General features: G+C 38.0%; 1 protein-coding gene across 6 annotated transcripts in view; it reads left to right on the top strand.

The window, feature by feature from the left end:
• The window catches only part of BBS9 (Bardet-Biedl syndrome 9), a 465641-nt gene that overhangs the window by 364655 nt on the left and 82040 nt on the right, over positions 1-18946 (top strand). For all 6 annotated transcript variants that reach the window (XM_057549919.1, XM_028164767.2, XM_028164765.2 and 3 more), the window contains one exon: positions 14430-14612. In XM_057549919.1, coding sequence (XP_057405902.1) covers positions 14430-14612 — 183 coding nt within the window. The remainder of the gene's footprint in view (positions 1-14429; positions 14613-18946) is intronic.

Here is an 18946-nt window from a genome sequence, read left to right as displayed (position 1 = left end):
ATGTTTTCCTCTAAGAGTTTGATAGTGTCTGCCCTTACACTTAGGTCTTTAATCCATTTTGAGTTTATTTTTGTGCATGGTGTCAGGGAGTGTTCTAATTTCATACTTTTACATGTACCTGTCCAATTTTCCCAGCACCACTTATTGAATAGGCTGTTTTTTCTCCACTGTATATTCTTGCCTCCTTTATCAAAGATAAGGTGACCATATGTGTGTGGGTTTATCTCTGGGCTTTCTATCCTGTTCCATTGATCTATATTTCTGTTTTTGTGCCAGTACCAAACTGTCTTGATTACTGAAGCTTTGTAATATAGTCTGAAGTCAGGGAGCCTGATTCCCCCAGCTCCATTTTTCGTTCTCAAGATTGCTTTGGGTATTCGGGGTCTTTTGTGTTTCCATACAAATTGTGAAATTTTTTGTTCTAGTTCTGTGAAAAATGCCAGTGGTAGTTTGATAGGGATTGCATTGAATCTGTAGATTGTTTTGGGTAGTAGAGTCATTTTCACAATGTTGATTCTTCCAATCCAGGAACATGGTATATCTCTCCATCTATTTGTATCATCTTTAATTTCTTTCATCAGTGTCTTATAATTTTCTGCATACAGGTCTTTTGTCTCCTTAGGTAGGTTTATTCCTAGATATTTTATTCTTTTTGTTGCAATGGTAAACGGGAGTGTTTTCTTAATTTCACTTTCAGATTTTTCGTCATTAGTGTATAGAAATGCAAGAGATTTCTGTGCATTAATTTTGTATCCTGCTACTTTACCAAATTCATTGATTAGCTCTAGGAGTTTTCTGGTAGCATCTTTAGGATTCTCTATGTATAGTATCATGTCATCTGCAAATAATGACAGCTTTACTTCTTCTTTTCCGATTTGGATTCCTTTTATTTCTTTGTCTTCTCTGATTGCTGTGGCTAACACTTCCAAAACTATGTTGAATAACAGTGGTGAGAGTGCCACCCCCCTCTTTTTAAAAATGAATCTGATTCTAACTCTTTGTTGCTAAAGTTGCCGCTGAGTTTTTCTTCAGTAAGTGGAAGGAAAACTTGGATATTTAATACCTTGTCAAAGTAGTATTAAAAACCAAAACCTTTCTATTGCTCCTATCTCTGTTCAAGCAAAAGTTGTTATAAAACCAGAGAAACAATCTAACTATCCTACATATCGGTAAACTAAGATGTGACTGGTCAGCCTCTCGTTCTCAGATTCCTGCCAGAATGGATTTCTGACATCCTGGAAGTTTTGTGGTGAGCAGTTCCCCAGTAATGTGTATAATCTTTCGTAAAACTGTTTATTAATCATCAAATCATATAGTTTTAAAGATTGCTAAACTCTACTTTTCTAAGGTGTTCTTAGGAGACTTAAAATGATGGCTGCAGGATAAAACACTAGAGAACAGAAACAAAGAACTATTTCCTGAGGGTTCCCAAGCCAAACTGTAATCTTTCCCATCACTCATGCATGCCCCGAAAGTGCCAAGATGGCATTCTATCCCCAGATTAAAAGTTTCTTCTCTGGATGATTTGGTGTGATATCTGTTATTTTACCCAAATTCAGCTTGTTATCACATTTTTGGATATGAATTCCAAGAATTTAAACAAAAAGTGTCTGTGTGAATCAGTTACTGGTGTGATGATAATCTTTTTCTCTTATTCTCTGAAAATGGATTCAGATTTCTGGTAAATGGACTCTATTGGAGGATTCTGATTTAACCTCTGACACCTGTTTGGTTTAGCTAAGTAAACTAGAAAGTGAGTTATTTTTAAAACTAGCTTGTAACCCATACCTGTCTCATCAGATACTGTCTTCCATGTATAGTCTATTTCAGCTACTTAGAAGGAAGAAAAAATATGTTGGACTTAGAGGGACCTTTTTTTGTTTTGTTTTAATAAAAAATATGTTGATCAGATGTTTAGCCAGGGAACAACGAATAATAATAATATTAATACTTCTAAGCTCTATTGAGTACTTACTGTGTGCTAGGTGTCGTAACAAACACATTTATGTTGTATCTCATTCGATCTTTACAGCAAATGCCTCTCTTTCACAGAGGAGAAAACTGAAGCTCAAAGAGATTACGGGCCTCTCTTAGGGTCAAACCACAGTGAGGGGTGGGACAGGACGAGAGCCCAGATTCAGGTTTATTCATTTGTGGTGCAGCTGATTTCTACTTTGTCATACCTGTTGTAGTTGTTTTATGTTTGAGAAGTTTGTGATTATTGCAGGGATTACAAACTCATATGACTACAGGGCCAGGCAGGAAACAGAGATGTAGATGCAGTACAGTAAGGAGTGATGTTCAGGACTCATGAATGCTTTTCTGAGCCAAAGTCATTCAAACGTTCAAATGTGGATTTATTTAAAAGAAGGGCAAAGGAATCTCTGGGCCCTTCATCCCCAGAAAGTCACCCTCCTTGGTGGGGAGGGGTCGTTTATAGATTTTTCTCATATTAACCCAATAATCATTTGTATACCACTTACATAGCATAGGTGTGTGTGTGTGTGTGTGTGTGTGTGTGTGTGTGTGTGTGTGTGTCTATGGGCACAGTGTGGTATGCTGGGAAATAGTTGGGCTTTGGAGGTTTTTGTCCTGGTTTGAATATAGGAACTGCTGTGTGATTTTGAACAAGTTGTTTAACTTCTCTGAACCGTGTTTCCTTCATCAGTCAAAGATAATAATTACCCAGAGGGGTTGTTGAAAGGTTTAGGAGTAATATACATGGAGTTCTCAGGATTGTGCCTGGCACATAGTGAACACACAGTAAGCAGCAGCTGTTGTTTTTATTAATATATTTGTTTTTATTGCTAAACAGTTCTTTGCAGGCAGCTGTTAAGTCACATATATCCTCATCACTTAGCACAGACTTGACATTGCACATTACCTTTGCCAATTTGGTCATGCATAACTCTTAAATTCTTTTCAGTAAGTAATGATAGCCATCAAAATACTTGAGATGAATAAGAATGAGCTATTTCCCCACAACCTTTCTTCCTCGTTATAGTGAAAGTAAGTCTCACGTAAAATTTTGCCACATATGAAGACATTTATTAAATAAACACATAAGCATGGAACCATTCATACTCTAGGCTTGGGGAAGGCTCATCTCTGTGTCTTTCAGATACTAGAACATCACCTTCCTGGAAAGGTTCACTTGAGGCAGATAGGACAGTAATCCAAAGCAAGATCCATTTATCCTCATACTGAGCATCAGATAGCTAGAAATTTTCTGCTCCAAAGACAAGACAAAGGATCACTTAGGCTCAAGACTTGGACCATATCCCTTCAGGGTCTTCCTGGATTCTTATATTCTGTTCAGGCAAAGAAGAGTATGAGTGTAAAAATATTCAGCTAATTTACGTATCTTAAATACCATTAATTTTGTCAATGAATCTATTTCTAGCACCCATAATGCTAATTATCAAACCTCTGCACCAATCAAAACTCATTTCTGACATTCATTTATGGTAATTAGAAAGTCTCCAGTGTTACTAGAGACACCAATAGCTTAAGTGTTTGTGGTAGACCCCTCTGGCTTGTGAGCTTTGCTTCTGATTGGAATGGCTGTTTTGAGCACAAATGCAGACTCTAGAGCAGCAATTCTCAACTACTATGATTTTGCCCCCAAGGAGACATTTGGCAATGTCTGGAGACATTTTTGGTTGTTACAACTAGGGGGAGGGTGCTATTGACACCCTCTGGTGTGTAGAGTCCAGGGATGCCGCTAAACTTCCAGCAGTGCCCAGGACAGCTCCCCATATCAAAGAATCATCTGGCCCCAAATGTCATTAATGAGGAGGCTGAGAAACTCTGCTCTAGAGTGTAGCTTAAGCTGATTCACATGCTTTCATCATATGACCTTGTCTATGATGATGTATTTTAAAGTTAAATTACAGACTTTATAACACTCACCACATAAACTTAGCAGCAAAGACTTGAATGAATTTAGTAATTCATTGTAATACTACCTGTGGAAGGCATGAATTTAGACCCTAGTTATTTACTATCTATGGTAGACCCAATAAGTAACATAGCCTATAAAAACTTTTAAAAAATGGTAGGTTCTGGTATTGTTCACCTGGAATGTAGGGATGGACTTCCATTGCCCAAGTAGTGCTCCTGTAAATTGGCATCTTAATGGACACTCTGCTACTGAGTTATTAGGCTTTTTAATTTACTTCAGTACAGCAAACATGCTGTGAGCCAGAGACTATGGGAAGGGTACAGCAAACAATAAAATAGTCTCTGACCTGGAGGAGTTTACAGAACTGTAGAAATCTGGCACAACATGTCTTCAACAAAGCCACTTGCAATTGTAATGTCCCTACAGCCTATGATTGTAGAGATGCCCATAGTTTATCTTAGTTTCACTTCATACGAAACCAGGAAGCTCCATTTATTGCCTTTTGTATTATTTCCATGTTGTCTGAGCCATATAGTCCTCTACATGTCTTGCCAAAGTACTACCAGATAGTAGTGGTATAACTATGTATTTTATCTAAAAAAAGCAAAAATGATTAAAATTCACAGGTGTTCAAGAGAAACAGACTCTTTGAAAAAGCAGATGTTTTAAAAGAAGATTCATATAAAGGAAAAACTCAACAGTTTCACTTTTCTGTGAACATGTCACGCTCACCTCTCAAATTCTGGAACCAAGGAAATGATCAGTAGCATCGCTGGCACCGTTGGGGTCTCCAATCTCTCTTTTTGCCTTCGGGTGGATCATCAGCATGCCTTAATTGATCACACTTAATAATGTGTCTTAGCATTTGCTAAGGCATGCTCTTAGGACACCTGCCAACTGCCCATCTATTCATCATTTCCCCCCATTGGCGATGGCACTCAAGGCTGTGTGGGTGGCTACATGTAAGGATGTGGCCTGAAACATTCTAAACTTGGAAGCTATTCAGGTCAGACCTCGTGGTGGTTGTTTTTGGACAGTGATAACTCTGGCATTCTCCAGGGTTTGTAAAATGAGCTTTGACATTGCCAGCCATAGGTTCCAGCTTTAACAGCGATCTGTTCAATGAGCAACGGTGGTCCGGAGAGCATTCATGCTTCTGTTTACAACTTGAGTCCATTAATTATTTTTTTTTTCAAATCGGAGTTTCACTTGGCTATAAGTAGATAATTTTATGGAAAGTGGTGAAAATTTGGTCACCTGGTGTTGGGGGGCAGTGGTAAGAACAGTAATCAGGTTTGAGACCAGTTGTATTTTTGGCACTATATTAGCCAAGCACTGGAGTTAGTTTCCCTTCAGCTGGTTAAGTTACATGTCTATTTGGTGAATAAACTTTGCAGAAATAGCAAAATTTGTCTCGGTGTCACTTATAAATGATTTATTGTCTTTTTCATTTAACATTTTTATGTATCAATGGTATATATTTTAAAAGTCCCAGCCAAAGTCTATATTCCAGCCTACCTTTTATATTCTTCTGGGCAGAACATTAAAAAAGAAAAAAAAGAGGGTTCTACAGTATATAGTATAAAGAAATTTCTCAGGAGTAATTTGTTTTTCTAAAACCAGTTTTATATGAATTCTCAAGGCGTTTGGCAAGTGTAGATTGGTGTCAAGGAAAATTATAATCCTAGACCAGAAAAACCATCAGGGCTTCAAAGAGTCACAAAGATCATATCTTGCTGTTGCAAAGCATCAGGTGATTTAGGCAATTAGCAGGTCTCTTTTTATGAAGATAAATAACTTGTGCAACTGAAGTTTTTTACTGAATGGGTACACTTTCTCTGTTGTTTTAATAGCTACCCCAAGGTGGAGCATGGTTAAAAATGTATGCTAATCCTGGGTTTGGTTTAGAAGTTTCAGCTAAATGCATGTTATAGGGGTATCTTAGGTTTTTTACTTCATGTGAGGTACAATAGAATGTAATCCAGTCCCCTATCCTATTTATACAAAATAACATAGTAGCAAAGTACCTAAGAATTAGATTCTTGCTATGCCTCTGAAGTAAAAACCCAAAGTTCTCTTTTATCTAGCTAAAGGTTCAGCACATAGATAATGAAACACTTCTTATATGCTCATCTGGCATTTAAATCATCTCTGTGCCCTTTCTCTTTTCATTTTGAACCTTATTTCACTGTTTTTTGGTAAAAGAATAATTCTTTTGGATACAAATTGGATCTTTTCAGCCAAAGTAAAAGTTTAGACCTGGTAAACTTTTTCTTCTTCCTCATTGCAAGGCCTTTGCCATGTTGGAGTCCACAGCAAATGCCATGACAAATAACATGGTTGAGTAGGAAGCACGTCCTATTTCTTGCCTGCTTCCAACTCTCCCCCAGATTTAAAGTGTCTTTCTAACCAAAGGGCAGCCATGTGAAGAATAAATTAATTTCAGCAGTCATTAGAGCTGTCTGTAGCTTGGCGTTAGACAGCTGTGGCTAAAGGTGAATTGGAGGGATTTTTTTTTTTAAAGTACATGACAGATATATTGAGGTAGGTCAGTTGTTTCCATGTGACATCCCTTGAGTTCCATTCAAATTGGGAGCCTGACAGTATCTGATTGTGTCCAGGATTTAAGAAGTAGTTTAGTATGGCTCCTAGTTGTGCTGGATTTTTGGGCAGACTGACTTTGAGGTTCATCAGTTCAACCAGCATTATGGGACACCCACTGTGTACTGAGTACTGGAAAATTGAGGGCATGTTGGGTGTAACTTCATAAACATTTTATTCACATCACCAAATTTTCTAGCATTTTCACTAAGGTACAAAGGAAAATCAAACAATGTCTAGCTCCCTGATTAACAAGCCTCAGAGGATTTCTAGAGCACAAGTCATATCAGGCAAAGTTGTGTGTCTGTGCGTGTGTGTTTTAATAGAATTGCTAACGAAGTCGAAAAGGGAATCCAATACATGTAACTTACATAGCTTGTAGTAATATATTGAAACAGGGTCTCATGACATTTTACTTTGAAACTGGATTAAACTTGGCTACAGAATGAGCACTGTCCCAATGAGTGACCACACAGAGAGGGCCAGGGAGCACTGCAGAGTTATCAGCTCTCCTGCATCGCCTTAGGGGGCAGTAGTTGGTAGTGTGCCTCAAGTACCAGGAGAAAGGTCTTCCTTTTTCAATGTCATTGTTAGTCTAACAGAAAAAGTAGAATTTACCAGGTGTTACTAAACTGAAATAAGCCTTCAACTATAGGAAATATTAAGAAACAGTAACCAGGAGTGTTGTTTTACAGGTGAGAAAACTGAGTCTGAGAGAGGTAAAGTAACTAGCCAGAGGTTGTACAGCTAGTCAGCAAGCATTACCAGCATTCAGATTTAGATCTAATAGACTTCAAAGTCACATGATCATTCCATCATCTAGAATGTCATTAAGCCCCAGTTGCAATTTGATATAGCCATTAATATATCAAAATTGTTTCTTAAATAAAAGTGCCTTTATTTGTGTTAATTTATCTACCTTTTATGAATTATGCTTTCATAGTACTTTTAACTTCTATTATTATTTTTAACAGCTTTATTGAGATATAATTTACATACATACAATTTGCCCGTTTAAAGTGGACAACTTAATGATTTTTAGCATATTCACAGGGTTATGCAACCATCACCACAATCTATTTAGAACATTTTCATCCTCCCTAAAAGAAACTCCACACCCATTAGCAGTCGCTTTCCATTTCCTCCTGTCTACCACCCACCCCAGCCCTAAGTAATCACCACATGCTTACTATGTTTATAGATTTGCCCATTCTGGACATTTCATATAAATGGAATAATACAGCATGAATAATACAAGACAGTCACAAAAAAGACTTTTTGTGACTAGCTTCTTTAACTTAGCATAATATTTTTAAGGTTTATCCATGTAGTAGCATGTGTAAGTACTCCATTTCTTTTATGGCTGAAGAGTATTCCATTATACGGATATGCCACGTTTAATTTATCCATTCATCAGTTGATGAACATTTGAGTTGTTTCTACTTTCGGGCTATTATAAATAATGCTTCCGTAAACATTTTTGAACAAGTTTTTTAGTGGATATATATTTTCATTTCTCTCGGGCATAAACCTAGAAGTGGAATTTCTGGGTCATATGTTAACTCAATGTTTAACTTTTTGAGGAACTGCCAGATTGTTTTCCAGAGTGACCATACCATATTTCCACTAGCAAGGTATGAGTGTTCCCATTTCTCCACATCCTTGCCAACACTTGGTATTGTTCATCTTTTTACTTCTCTAATTTAATTCTCATAATCCTATGAATTAGTCAAAGAAAAACATTCTTACCGGTATTGTATAGATAAAAGCTGCAAATCAACAAACATTAAATGAGAAACTCAGTATGTGTACAAATAGAGGGGAAGAAATGGATGGATAGATGGGGAAGGAGCATGGATAGTTCAAAATAAATCATACAAAAGTAATTTAAAAGTTTTTGCATCTGACACAGCTATGATGGTTGTTAGAGATCATATTTCCCACCCCTACATTTTAAAGGTGATGAAACTAGAGCCCTGAAAAGGGAAGTACATTGAACTCTGACCTAAAGTTGTTTAGTAGGGAAGCCAGGACTAGAATCTCTGTCTTCTTGGCTCCCAGGCCATTGCCTGTTCCAGCACAGCCTATTACATTCTGTCCTGGGGGATATATAAACTCATCCGTATCATAGGAACTCCATTTTCCTAACTCGTTCATCCATGCTGACCTTTTGTTAAAATAAACCTATCTTAATTCATATGGGGTATTGGAACATCAGCAAAGCTGAAACCTCCCATTGGGAAACTTTAGATAGAATTTGTTCCACATATTGCCTATGATGAAACTGATGTGCAGGCAGAAAATTAATGCAGGCAATGTTGCTTGGTGATGTTTCTTGGGTCAGATTGCTTGGGTGTGAATTCTGGCTCTGTAACTTACTAACTGCTTGACCCTTTCTGTAATTCTGTTTCCTTATTTTTTAAATGGAGGCAGTACTAGTATCTACCTCATAGAATTGTTTTGAGAGTGAAATGAGAGAATCCCTGTAAGGACGTTAGCACAGTGCCTGGCTCCTAGAAAGCCCTAAGACAATGTTAACAATTATTGTTATATACCATCAACTTGCTCAGACCACGGAAAACATTGTACTCTATGATTTATAGAAAATAAATCAATCATTCCTTTTAAAAAAGTAGCTTCACTAAAGGAGCAGGCCTAGGAAATAGCTGTTTTCTAGTCTTCATAATTTTGAGTTATATAGAACATAATTAAATTCCCTTTGTTAAGAGAAAAAAACTTAATATGTTAACTTCCCATCCTTTACAAATTATGAACTAATTTCCTTTATACTGTAACTTTGGGCAGAAACCAACCTGGAAATTTCAACCTATGTTAAAAGCCCCAACAATGGGAAAACTTAACTAAAGCACATATACCTGTTATTGCTACAATATATTAGTAGTGTTTTTCCTCAGTGTTTTTGTTTGATTATCAAGATAAAAGTCCACTGGATTACTTTATGGAGCCAACTGTATACGTTTGTGTATCAGTGAGAAGAAAGGGCACCCAATGGGGAATCAGAAGACAGGATTAAAATCCCGGTCCTTCCCTGCCCTAGTTCATTACCACAGGCAGTGTGCTCATCATTTGAGCATTAAGCTCATCAGGGCTCTAAGCTTCTGTTCCCTCATCTGGAAGTGGGTGCCAAGGTGATCAACGATTTTCATCTCAGAGGGTATCATGAGGACCAAGTGATAACCTGAGTATAACAGCACTAGCCCAGTGCCTGGTCCACAGTCAGGGCTCAGTAAATGACAGCTAAACAGCAATGTAGTGGGGTTCTGTATGCCATACATGAGATTGGGAGCCAGATTCGATGGTAAGTTTAGGTGAAGAAATTGGACATGTCTGTGTTCACATAGTATGATTCATGTCTACTTTGCTGTTGCTGCTGCTGCTTTCCTGTAACCAATTTTAGAGCCTATCTTGGCAGCTGGAAGTATTTGGGATTAATTTCACACTCACTTTATGAGTTGAGCGTTTTCCTGCAAGCAGCTCCCTGGGCCTCTGCCTCATTACTTTGGCATCAATTGATATGGCAGTTGGATAGAGATGTCCTTTGGGGTCTCCATTTTATTTGGAATCCTTCAATTTGAAAAAGCAAAACAAAGGCCATCAACACATTGTGCTTGAAATCGTTAGCATTTATTTTTTCCTAAACCTCTCCCTTTCTGTAGTTCTGTTGAACACCAGGGAACACACATCTTGTACAGCCAGTGATGAGCACTGAAAAATCATTGTCCCTCAAATGTAAGCCCTAGCAGCTGGTTGGCCTCATTTCTCAGTTCCAGGTGAGCTGTGAGATCCTCTAGGCCCTGGTCAGACAGATCTAAATCTTGATGGGTCTAGTTTTTCCATCCCTTTTTACTATGTTAATTCTGCTAAGTTCATTTGGCTCTTGTGGAGAACAAAGTAAACTTGGCTATTACGTGTAAAACTAAATTGAGAACATGGAGATCTGTTTAGTATTTCATGCTGGCCAGTAGGTCAGGAAGATTTTCCTTGGGGGTAATTTACATAAGGAATTGTTTATCCCATTTCTTTCCAATTTCTGTGACCATTTGGGGATAGCAGACTCTTTCCACAATGGCACAGAAATATATCCAGCGAGACTGAAACTTAGAGAAACGATGTTTCTCCAGGATTGATGTATTTTGGGTCTTGCTCAGGAAAGATCCTGTGGCTTGGGCTGCTGTCTCACTGAGAAGTCATTCTTCCACCACAGCTGTGTTTAGCAAGTTGGGTGGGTCCACGAACTGACATGCTGTTACACTTAGTAAGAATTTTCCCTTGATAGTGAGGAACGTGCATAAAAGCCTCACTTAAGTCCCAGCAAATGCTCTAAATGTTTGCTGTGATCCGATGGCTACTTAGAGCACAGCCTCCATCAGATAACGCCCATACTCAGAATACTCTGTGGCTCTCCAGTACCTGCACACTCTTCACCTTGACATTTTGGTTCCTCTACAACGGTTGCCCAGGTGACCTTTTTTGTCTCATCAAATGCTCTTCCCAAACTGGAATATTTGCTCCTTCCTGAACAAACAGCCTCTACATTTGCGCTTTAATGCACTTGCTCAGGTTGTGTCCTTCACTTTTAAAGCCCCCTTACCCAATATCTGTTCTTGAGGACAAATTTCAGGTACCTCTTCTCAGTGGCATGCTGGTAAATATTTACCAACTGGCTATTTGGGAGGAGCAGGGTGGGTGGGAAGCCTAACTTTATAACATTTGTTGATTTGCATGTTGTAAATACCTCCACCATGGCTGATTTCAAGCTTCTAGCATGAGGTCACTGAATGTGGAGTTGGGAAGAAATGGGCAGTAGCTCACCATTGCAGAGTGTTGCCAACATACAGATGCAACAGGCATAAATAACCTCAAGGGCCTAGATAACAGTAAAATAATTAGGAAGTAATATGTTTTGAGTATTTATTACTTTTGTTTTCATGTAACTTATTTTTAAGTTTACATAATTTAATTTTTAGCAATGGCCATGTTTAACAACTGGCTCACAAAATTCCTGAAAACTGAATAATCAGTCCTTTCTCCTGAGCTGGTAGGAGCTGGCTGAGCCTGGTCCAGTGGCCACTGCTGCTTCTTCCACCTTTTCCTTCCCAAGGCCCTCCACACTCACTAGTAGTTAGGCCCTTCTCTGAACCTATAAGGTGCTTCAGGTCTCATGCAGACTTCAGAGTGAGAGACTCCAAGTCGAATCCTGGTTTCTCATTACTAGGTGATGGTCAAACTGGCTACTTAATTTGCAGTTCCCAGTGCAAAATGAAAATGCAGGGCCCTTGTTAAAAGGTAGAAGAAAGTGCTATTGAAACAGCTACTAAAATATAAAGTTCTTTCCTTTCTTCAACGGTCTCTCTTTCACACCTTCTGGTGGTGCTTTTATTTCCTATTTAATGTTATTTCAAGTAAGGAAAAATTAAAATTTTAAGTTGTTAGCATGAATTCTATGATTAATCTTTATATTGTGCAATGCCAGTTTTAAATGCAAATGTAAGAGCATTTAACTCTCTGAGTTAATGAGCATATCTCCTCTGATCATGTGCACGGTCCATTATCCTATAGACTTCACTTACAAAGCACAAATTCAAAAATAAAGTTATGAAGACTTTCAAGACAGACACAACAGGGCCTCAAACCAAGCACGGAGCACTTCTAAGCACAGACACAGTTGGCACACCCTATGTCCAGTACTGGGCACATTCCTTACATCTGCTGAGCCTCAGAGACCTCATCTATAAAACAGAGATCTTGCCAACTAGTCTCAGTGGAGACGTGAGGATTGAACGCACTGATACCTGTATGGCACGGAGCAGATTGCTTGGCATACAGTTCATGCTCAATTAATTGGAGGGATTATTATTATTAACATAATGATCATAATGTTAGTGGTATTCTCCTCCTTAATAGTCTATAGGGTCTTCCCTATATTGTCAGTGTTTGCCTCCTTGACCTATTTTCCTTTCTCCGTTATAAACTCTGAAGGTGGAGGTTATCTCTGTTGCCATTGAATTCCCTGTAGTGCTTCCTGCAAATTCTTGCACATCTCTGGCACTCAGGAGGTGTTTATCACCTTGATCTTTGTATGATTTGGACTTACTGACAATAAGCATCTGTGTCATAATATGATGGCCCCCACAGTGAGGCTTAATTGATAACATTCACAGGAAGAAAATGAAATTAAACTTAGATTTTTAACAGGAGTCAGTTGTAATCATGGTGAGGGTTGGGGAAGCAGATGATTCCAGGTGTTTTGGTTTAAGGAAAGTGACTTCTCCATCTCTTCGAGGGGACTTCTTGAAGTAGTGGGGAAGGGATGAGTTCCAAGCCTCATTTGAGTAAAAGAGGCCCCAGGGATATTAACTCTGGCCCATAGTAATCTGCCCCTTAGCTAGCTTCTTTCACACTTACTTTCTGTGCTGCACAATAAGGACGTTATTACAGTAATGCTTCTTTCCACTAATTGGTTGTGTATGTATGTTTCCTGTCCAACAAATTATAAGATCCTCATGGGCTATAGGGTATCATGTACCTTTGAATGCAAATGAAAAGTAGCACAGTAGTAGGCACTCAGTAAGCAGTGTGCTTTATTGTTAATGCTTACCTTGGTCCCAACGCCCAGGGCTCCCTCTAGAGCTGAATGTGAATTGTGATTGCCTTTCATAACTCCTGCAAGTGGCAAGGAATCCTGGTTTGCCAGGCATTGTCAGGCAAGGGCCTTCAGGTGCTTTGTCTTTCTCTAACCTACATCTCTTTTCCAGTGTCTCCCAGATACTCTGAGGACTGTCCCCTTACAGCCCTTCTCCTACATGGAATTTGGGAGACCACACAGCTGCAGACTATACTTGTTTGACTGATGATTTTTTAATAGACCCTTTGGGCCAGTGTCAGTAAGCCGTGAAATATCACCAAATGGATCATCTGCACTAGGCTTCTGAAACTCACCTGAGCTCTAGGCCCTCAAGCTGGTGGGGACTTGTAGAAAGGAGCTTACATTGCCCCGGCTTTCGCTATTCCAGTTCTGGGGGCTGTCAGGTGCCTTGAGCCTCTGGGCCAATCAGTTCATTACTTTTAAGGAGCACAAAGTTCACCAAGACATTAAAATAAAATAGAACACCAATGGGCTGTCTTCAATGTTCTATCCAATTGTTACTTTAGTTCTTTTTTCCACAGGATTATTCAAGAGGATGAAAAAAAAAAAAAAAAAAAGCCAATTCTACTCACTCCTGCCAGTTTTATCCTAAGTAGATTAGGCATTGTAAAGCTAACACACCCTGAACATTTTTTTCTTTCAGGTCCCTGTGGGCTGGTGCCTGACATTTGTGTTAAAAATGACATTGCTTGATTAGTCAAATGTTTGAACATTATCTACCTTTTAAATATAGTAAAGAAATATTGGATATTCCAATACCACGTAAAAAGTAATAGTCAGAGGAAGACAGTTATTTTCTGAAAAGGGTATTATGAAGTTATTATTTGAAATTCCAAGGTAAATGCAGTTACTTTGATAAGAATTTTTTAAATTGATCAAGAATATTTTAAATTGATCAATCTCTGTGACTGGTAATAATGACCGTAATAACTGTATTAGAGGTTACTTATATTATCATATATTGTAGAAGGTGAATCGATGGTGAAGCAGACACTGAACAATGTCCCCATTAAGCTGATTTCGTGGATATTTTCATCTCTTGGCCATATGGATTTGGAATTACTTTGGGTATTTTTTTTTTAAAGAAGGAAGCGAACAGATGAATGATAACTCTTTTATTACTCAACATAGCTTGTGTTTGTGGAAGACAAAGTTCATGAAGTTGTTTTAAAGAAAAACAAGAGTGTGCCAAATGTAATTTGTTGAGGGCTCAAGAATTGTGAAATTATCCCTAACTGAAGTTTGTAATTTCTGCAGGTAATCGCTCTAGCAGATGCAGTAGAGGAAAACCAAGACAATCTGTTCCAGTCATTCACCAGGCTGAAAAGTGCCACCCATTTGGTGATTCTGCTGATCGGGCTGTGGCAGAAGCTTAGCACCGACCAGATTGCTATCCTGGAAGCAGCATTTCTGCCACTGCAGCAGGACACTCAAGAACTGGTAAGGACCCACAAGCCTGCAGTGGTAACAGCCACCGTTATTGAAAAAGGTTGTGGTTTTAGGAAGATATCATATGGCTATCATGTTTTCTAAGGTATCAAATGAAAGCTTGGTTTTGTTTTGTTTTTTTACCCAAATCCTGTTTTCCTTTTCTTCAAACCTTAATAAAAATGTCAAGTAAAGGCCTTTTTTTTTTTCTACAGCTATTTAAAAAATAGGTATATAGTACATTTTTATGTGGTATCCAGTCTATTTTTTATATACTCTTCAATCACTTAGAAGCCAGGGAAACAGTCATTTGACCACCAGGGTGATGGCAGTAAACCTTCAGATTATCTAATCCTTTCCTTTTCCACGAGAGAAAACAGTTCAGCCATTTTAATTTGCTCAACGTTCTTAAATTTAAGTGTCACTTCAAGGGTTAGAGAGAACTGAGGTAGCCTTGCTGAATGACAGGGATATTTTGTTACATTTATGTAATTCTTTATATGTAGTTTATAAACTCTTTTACTCTTGATCCTTTGAATAGGCAGTTTAGAACAAAAAGGGAAAAAATGGGGGTATGCATTTGGAGTTTTTGGTGAAGGATGATATAAATAAACATCTTAGATGCTTTGAATCATTGAGGTATGTGACTACCAGGTGCCGTTAATGCATGCTTTTATTTACAAAGAAATAATATACTTCTTTGAAATCAGAGACGCTTGAACTTATTTTTTTGTATTGGAGGAAACTGTTTCAACAAAAAAGTCATTTCAGATCCATTTTTAAACACAGATGTGAAAACATGGTACTGAAGATAATAGTACTAAAACTGAAATTTTGGGGTGTTAACTAGGTACCATGTTTTCTTTTAAGTGTTTCACAAGGATTATCTCATTTAATCTTAAACAAGGACCTATAATATAGTTAAGGTATTGTTTTCATCCCTATTTTACATATGGGAAAATTTAGGCTTTGAGAGTTAAGTACCTTTCTGAAATTAGTGGGTGGTAGAGCCAGAATTTGGACCAAAGTCTGTCTGCTTCCAAAGACATGTTTTTAACCTATATACGGTAGTTTAGCAACAAAATCATGAACATGATTTTGAAAATCACAAGCTTTGTCAGTTGAATCTAATTTTCTACAGTTGGGTCAAAGGGTTGTCAGAATAAAAAAAAAATCAAGCTATATTTTATATCCTTAACAAAACAGTAAAAATAAATTAGAAAAGTTTTAGAGTACACATTATTTTTAGATTGATAAAATTACAGCTAAAATCGACCTTTGAGAAGCTAGAAATGTACACTGTAATAATAGAAAATAAAGAATAGAATGGTCAAGATTATATATATATTTTTTTTGAATTTTATTTTATTTATTTTTTTATACAGCAGGTTCTTATTAGTCATCAATTTTATACACATCAGTGTATACATGTCAATCCCAATCTCCCAATTCATCACACCACCACCTTCACCCCCCACCGCTTTCCCCCCTTGGTGTCCATACGTTTGTTCTCTACATCTGTGTCTCAATTTCTGCCCTGCAAACCGGTTCATCTGTACCATTTTTCTAGGTTCCACGTATATGCATTAATATACAATATTTGTTTTTCTCTTTCTGACTTACTTCACTCTGTATGACAGTCTCTAGATCCATCCAGGTCTCTACAAATGACCCAATTTCGTTCCTTTTTATGGCTGAGTAATATTCCATTGCATATATGTACCACATCTTCTTTATCCATTCGTCTGTCGATGGACACTTAGGTTGCTTCCATGACCTGGCTATAGTAAATAGTGCTGCAATGAACATTGGGGTGCATGTGTCTTTTTGAATTATGGTTTTCTCTGGGTATATGCCCAGTAGTGGGATTGCTGGATCATATGGTAATTCTATTTTTAGTTTTTTAAAGAACCTCCATACTGTTCTCCATGGTGACTGTATCAATTTACATTCCCACCAACAGTGCAAGAGGGTTCCCTTTTCTCCACACCTTCTCCAGCATTTGTTGTTTGTAGATTTTCTGATGATGCCCATTCTAACTGGTGTGAGGTGATACCTCACTATAGTTTTGGTTTGCATTTCTCTAATAGTGATGTTGAGCAGCTTTTCATGTGCTTCTTGGCCATCTGTATAAGATTATATTAATAAGAATATTAACTATCACTATCACTATGAACTCAGATTTAGTAGGCAAAAAGACTTGGGTGGCTTGAGGTGCTGGTTCCAGCAAAGTCCTTCTGGTCAAGTTTCTTAGCTGATCTAAATCTCTGCTTCTGTAGCTCTAAAATGGAAACAATTACGTTAGCTGTCCAATAAATTGTAATAAGAATTAAATGAGATAATTGGATAGAGTGCTAATCATCATTAGTAGTGGTTTGTCTACTTTATGTGTATTATTTATAGTCCTCACTAAAGCCATGCAAGGTAGATATTACTACCTTTTCATGGTGATTTGTCTCCTCAACTACACTTGAGGGCAGGAATTATATCTTACTCATTTTTATATTCTCAGTGCCTGGCACAATGCCTGACCGTAGCGCAGTTGATATTTGTTGGGGTGAATGAATGGAGATAAGGGTGGAAGCTAACAAGAGGTGACTTGGCAGAACAGATGCAGTGGATCGAGTCTGGAGCATGAGGAAGCAGGGCAGGGCCAGCTGTATAATTTACGAGGTTGAGTGCAAAATGAAAATGCAGATCCCTTGTTCAAAAAAGTAGGAAAAAATGCTGAAGTGCTGTTAAAACAGGTACTAAACACATAGCTTTTTAGTTTCTGTAGTCTCTCTCTCATCGTGGTATTTTTGTTTGCTATTTATTTATGTAGTTCTAAATAAAGAAAAATTTAAAGAATTGCCACAATTATACAATATATACAATATATGCAACTTGTATTTTGTAGCTCATATGCATTTTGTTCTCATGGAACTGCAGAATTGCTGCACAAAACTTAACTGTCTTTATTTCACTTCTTAACCAGTGCACATCTACCAACACTCTCTACCTTCAGCTTCCTGCTGAGTAAGGAAGGACTGAAGGGAAAGGAGCTCTGTGTCACTCTATTGCCCTTTCTTTCTATGTTATCATTTTCAGTGTAAGTGGTTGGTTAATACAGGGAAGTAACAGGAGTGTAGTGGGTTTCCTTAGTCATTCCTGTTTCTTTGAATCTATTGCCTTCTTTCTTAATTCAAAACAAGTTCTGGTTCAAATGAAAAGCCTCTCAGGGCTGTCAGTTCTTTTGCTTAATCAGTCTAGACAGAATAGGCCTTCCTCCTGCTTACTTTGAGTCTCTGTGAACTCCCACTCATCCTGGGGCCACGGGAATTCTGAGCTATGGGGCTGTATGTGAATGGGGGGAAAGGAGGGAGGAGGCATGCATATTGCACATATTTTCCCTTCTCGCACGTGCTTCATTGTCTTATCAGACTTCACTTACAAAACACAAATTCAAAGATTAAATTATTAAGAATTTCAAGATGATGACAACAAAGCACTAAACTGAGCACAGGGCCCTGTGCAATTACACAGCTTGCATGCTTCTGAAGCTGGCCCTGAAGCATGCTTAGACCCAAAGGAAGAATTTCCTAGAAATAAACATTCTCAAATGTAGGAATTGAGTCCCAAGAGAGACTGTGGTATTTCTGACTCCAGAGATCTTTAAAAACAGCTTCATTCGCCAGGAGTGTGTAAGTATGCTCATCCCTGTAAGCAGGTGAATGGACTTAGCATCTTCTCAAAGCTCCTTTCTACCCTGCCTCTGTATTCTCTACTGTCATACCTCCCAAATCATGTAAGAAAAAGTTACTTCAACTCTCTTCTGAATTTGGTGAGATTAGAAGGTGTGTATACTTGTTATGTCTATCGAAGTCATTAATGAGACAGGACATTTGATAAAAACATAACTTGGAGAAGATTGAATCAAAAAAGACATTTTAATACTGCTTGTTATACTCTTCATCTTTAATTAGGTTGTGGTATTCACTTTGGACTTATACTATTGAGACAGCTTATATATCTTGAGAAAAAAAGGAATCCTTTTTCATTCTTTAAGACGTACTCATGCAGTATGTGGTTTTGACATGCTGGTTCACAATCCTCCACATTATGCCTTTAGACCTCACAAATAAATGTTATGTGATGGGTATCCCGCTGAGATGTGAAAATGAAATATGCAAACCTGAAATAACTTGGAAGGAGGGTGAGGTGGGGAAGAAAGGAGTCTCTGACCAGAATGTTGAAATATATCCCATATTGAAGTTATTATGATACCACAAAAATCTGAATGTAATTTAGACGGTTTGGTTGAGGGTGGATGGCAGAATACATTGTGAGAGGGAGAACTTTAGACA

This window comes from Balaenoptera acutorostrata, chromosome 7 (assembly GCF_949987535.1).
Source record: "Balaenoptera acutorostrata chromosome 7, mBalAcu1.1, whole genome shotgun sequence".
Lineage (NCBI taxonomy): Eukaryota > Metazoa > Chordata > Mammalia > Artiodactyla > Balaenopteridae > Balaenoptera > Balaenoptera acutorostrata.
This window is presented reverse-complemented; position numbering and strand designations above follow the sequence as displayed.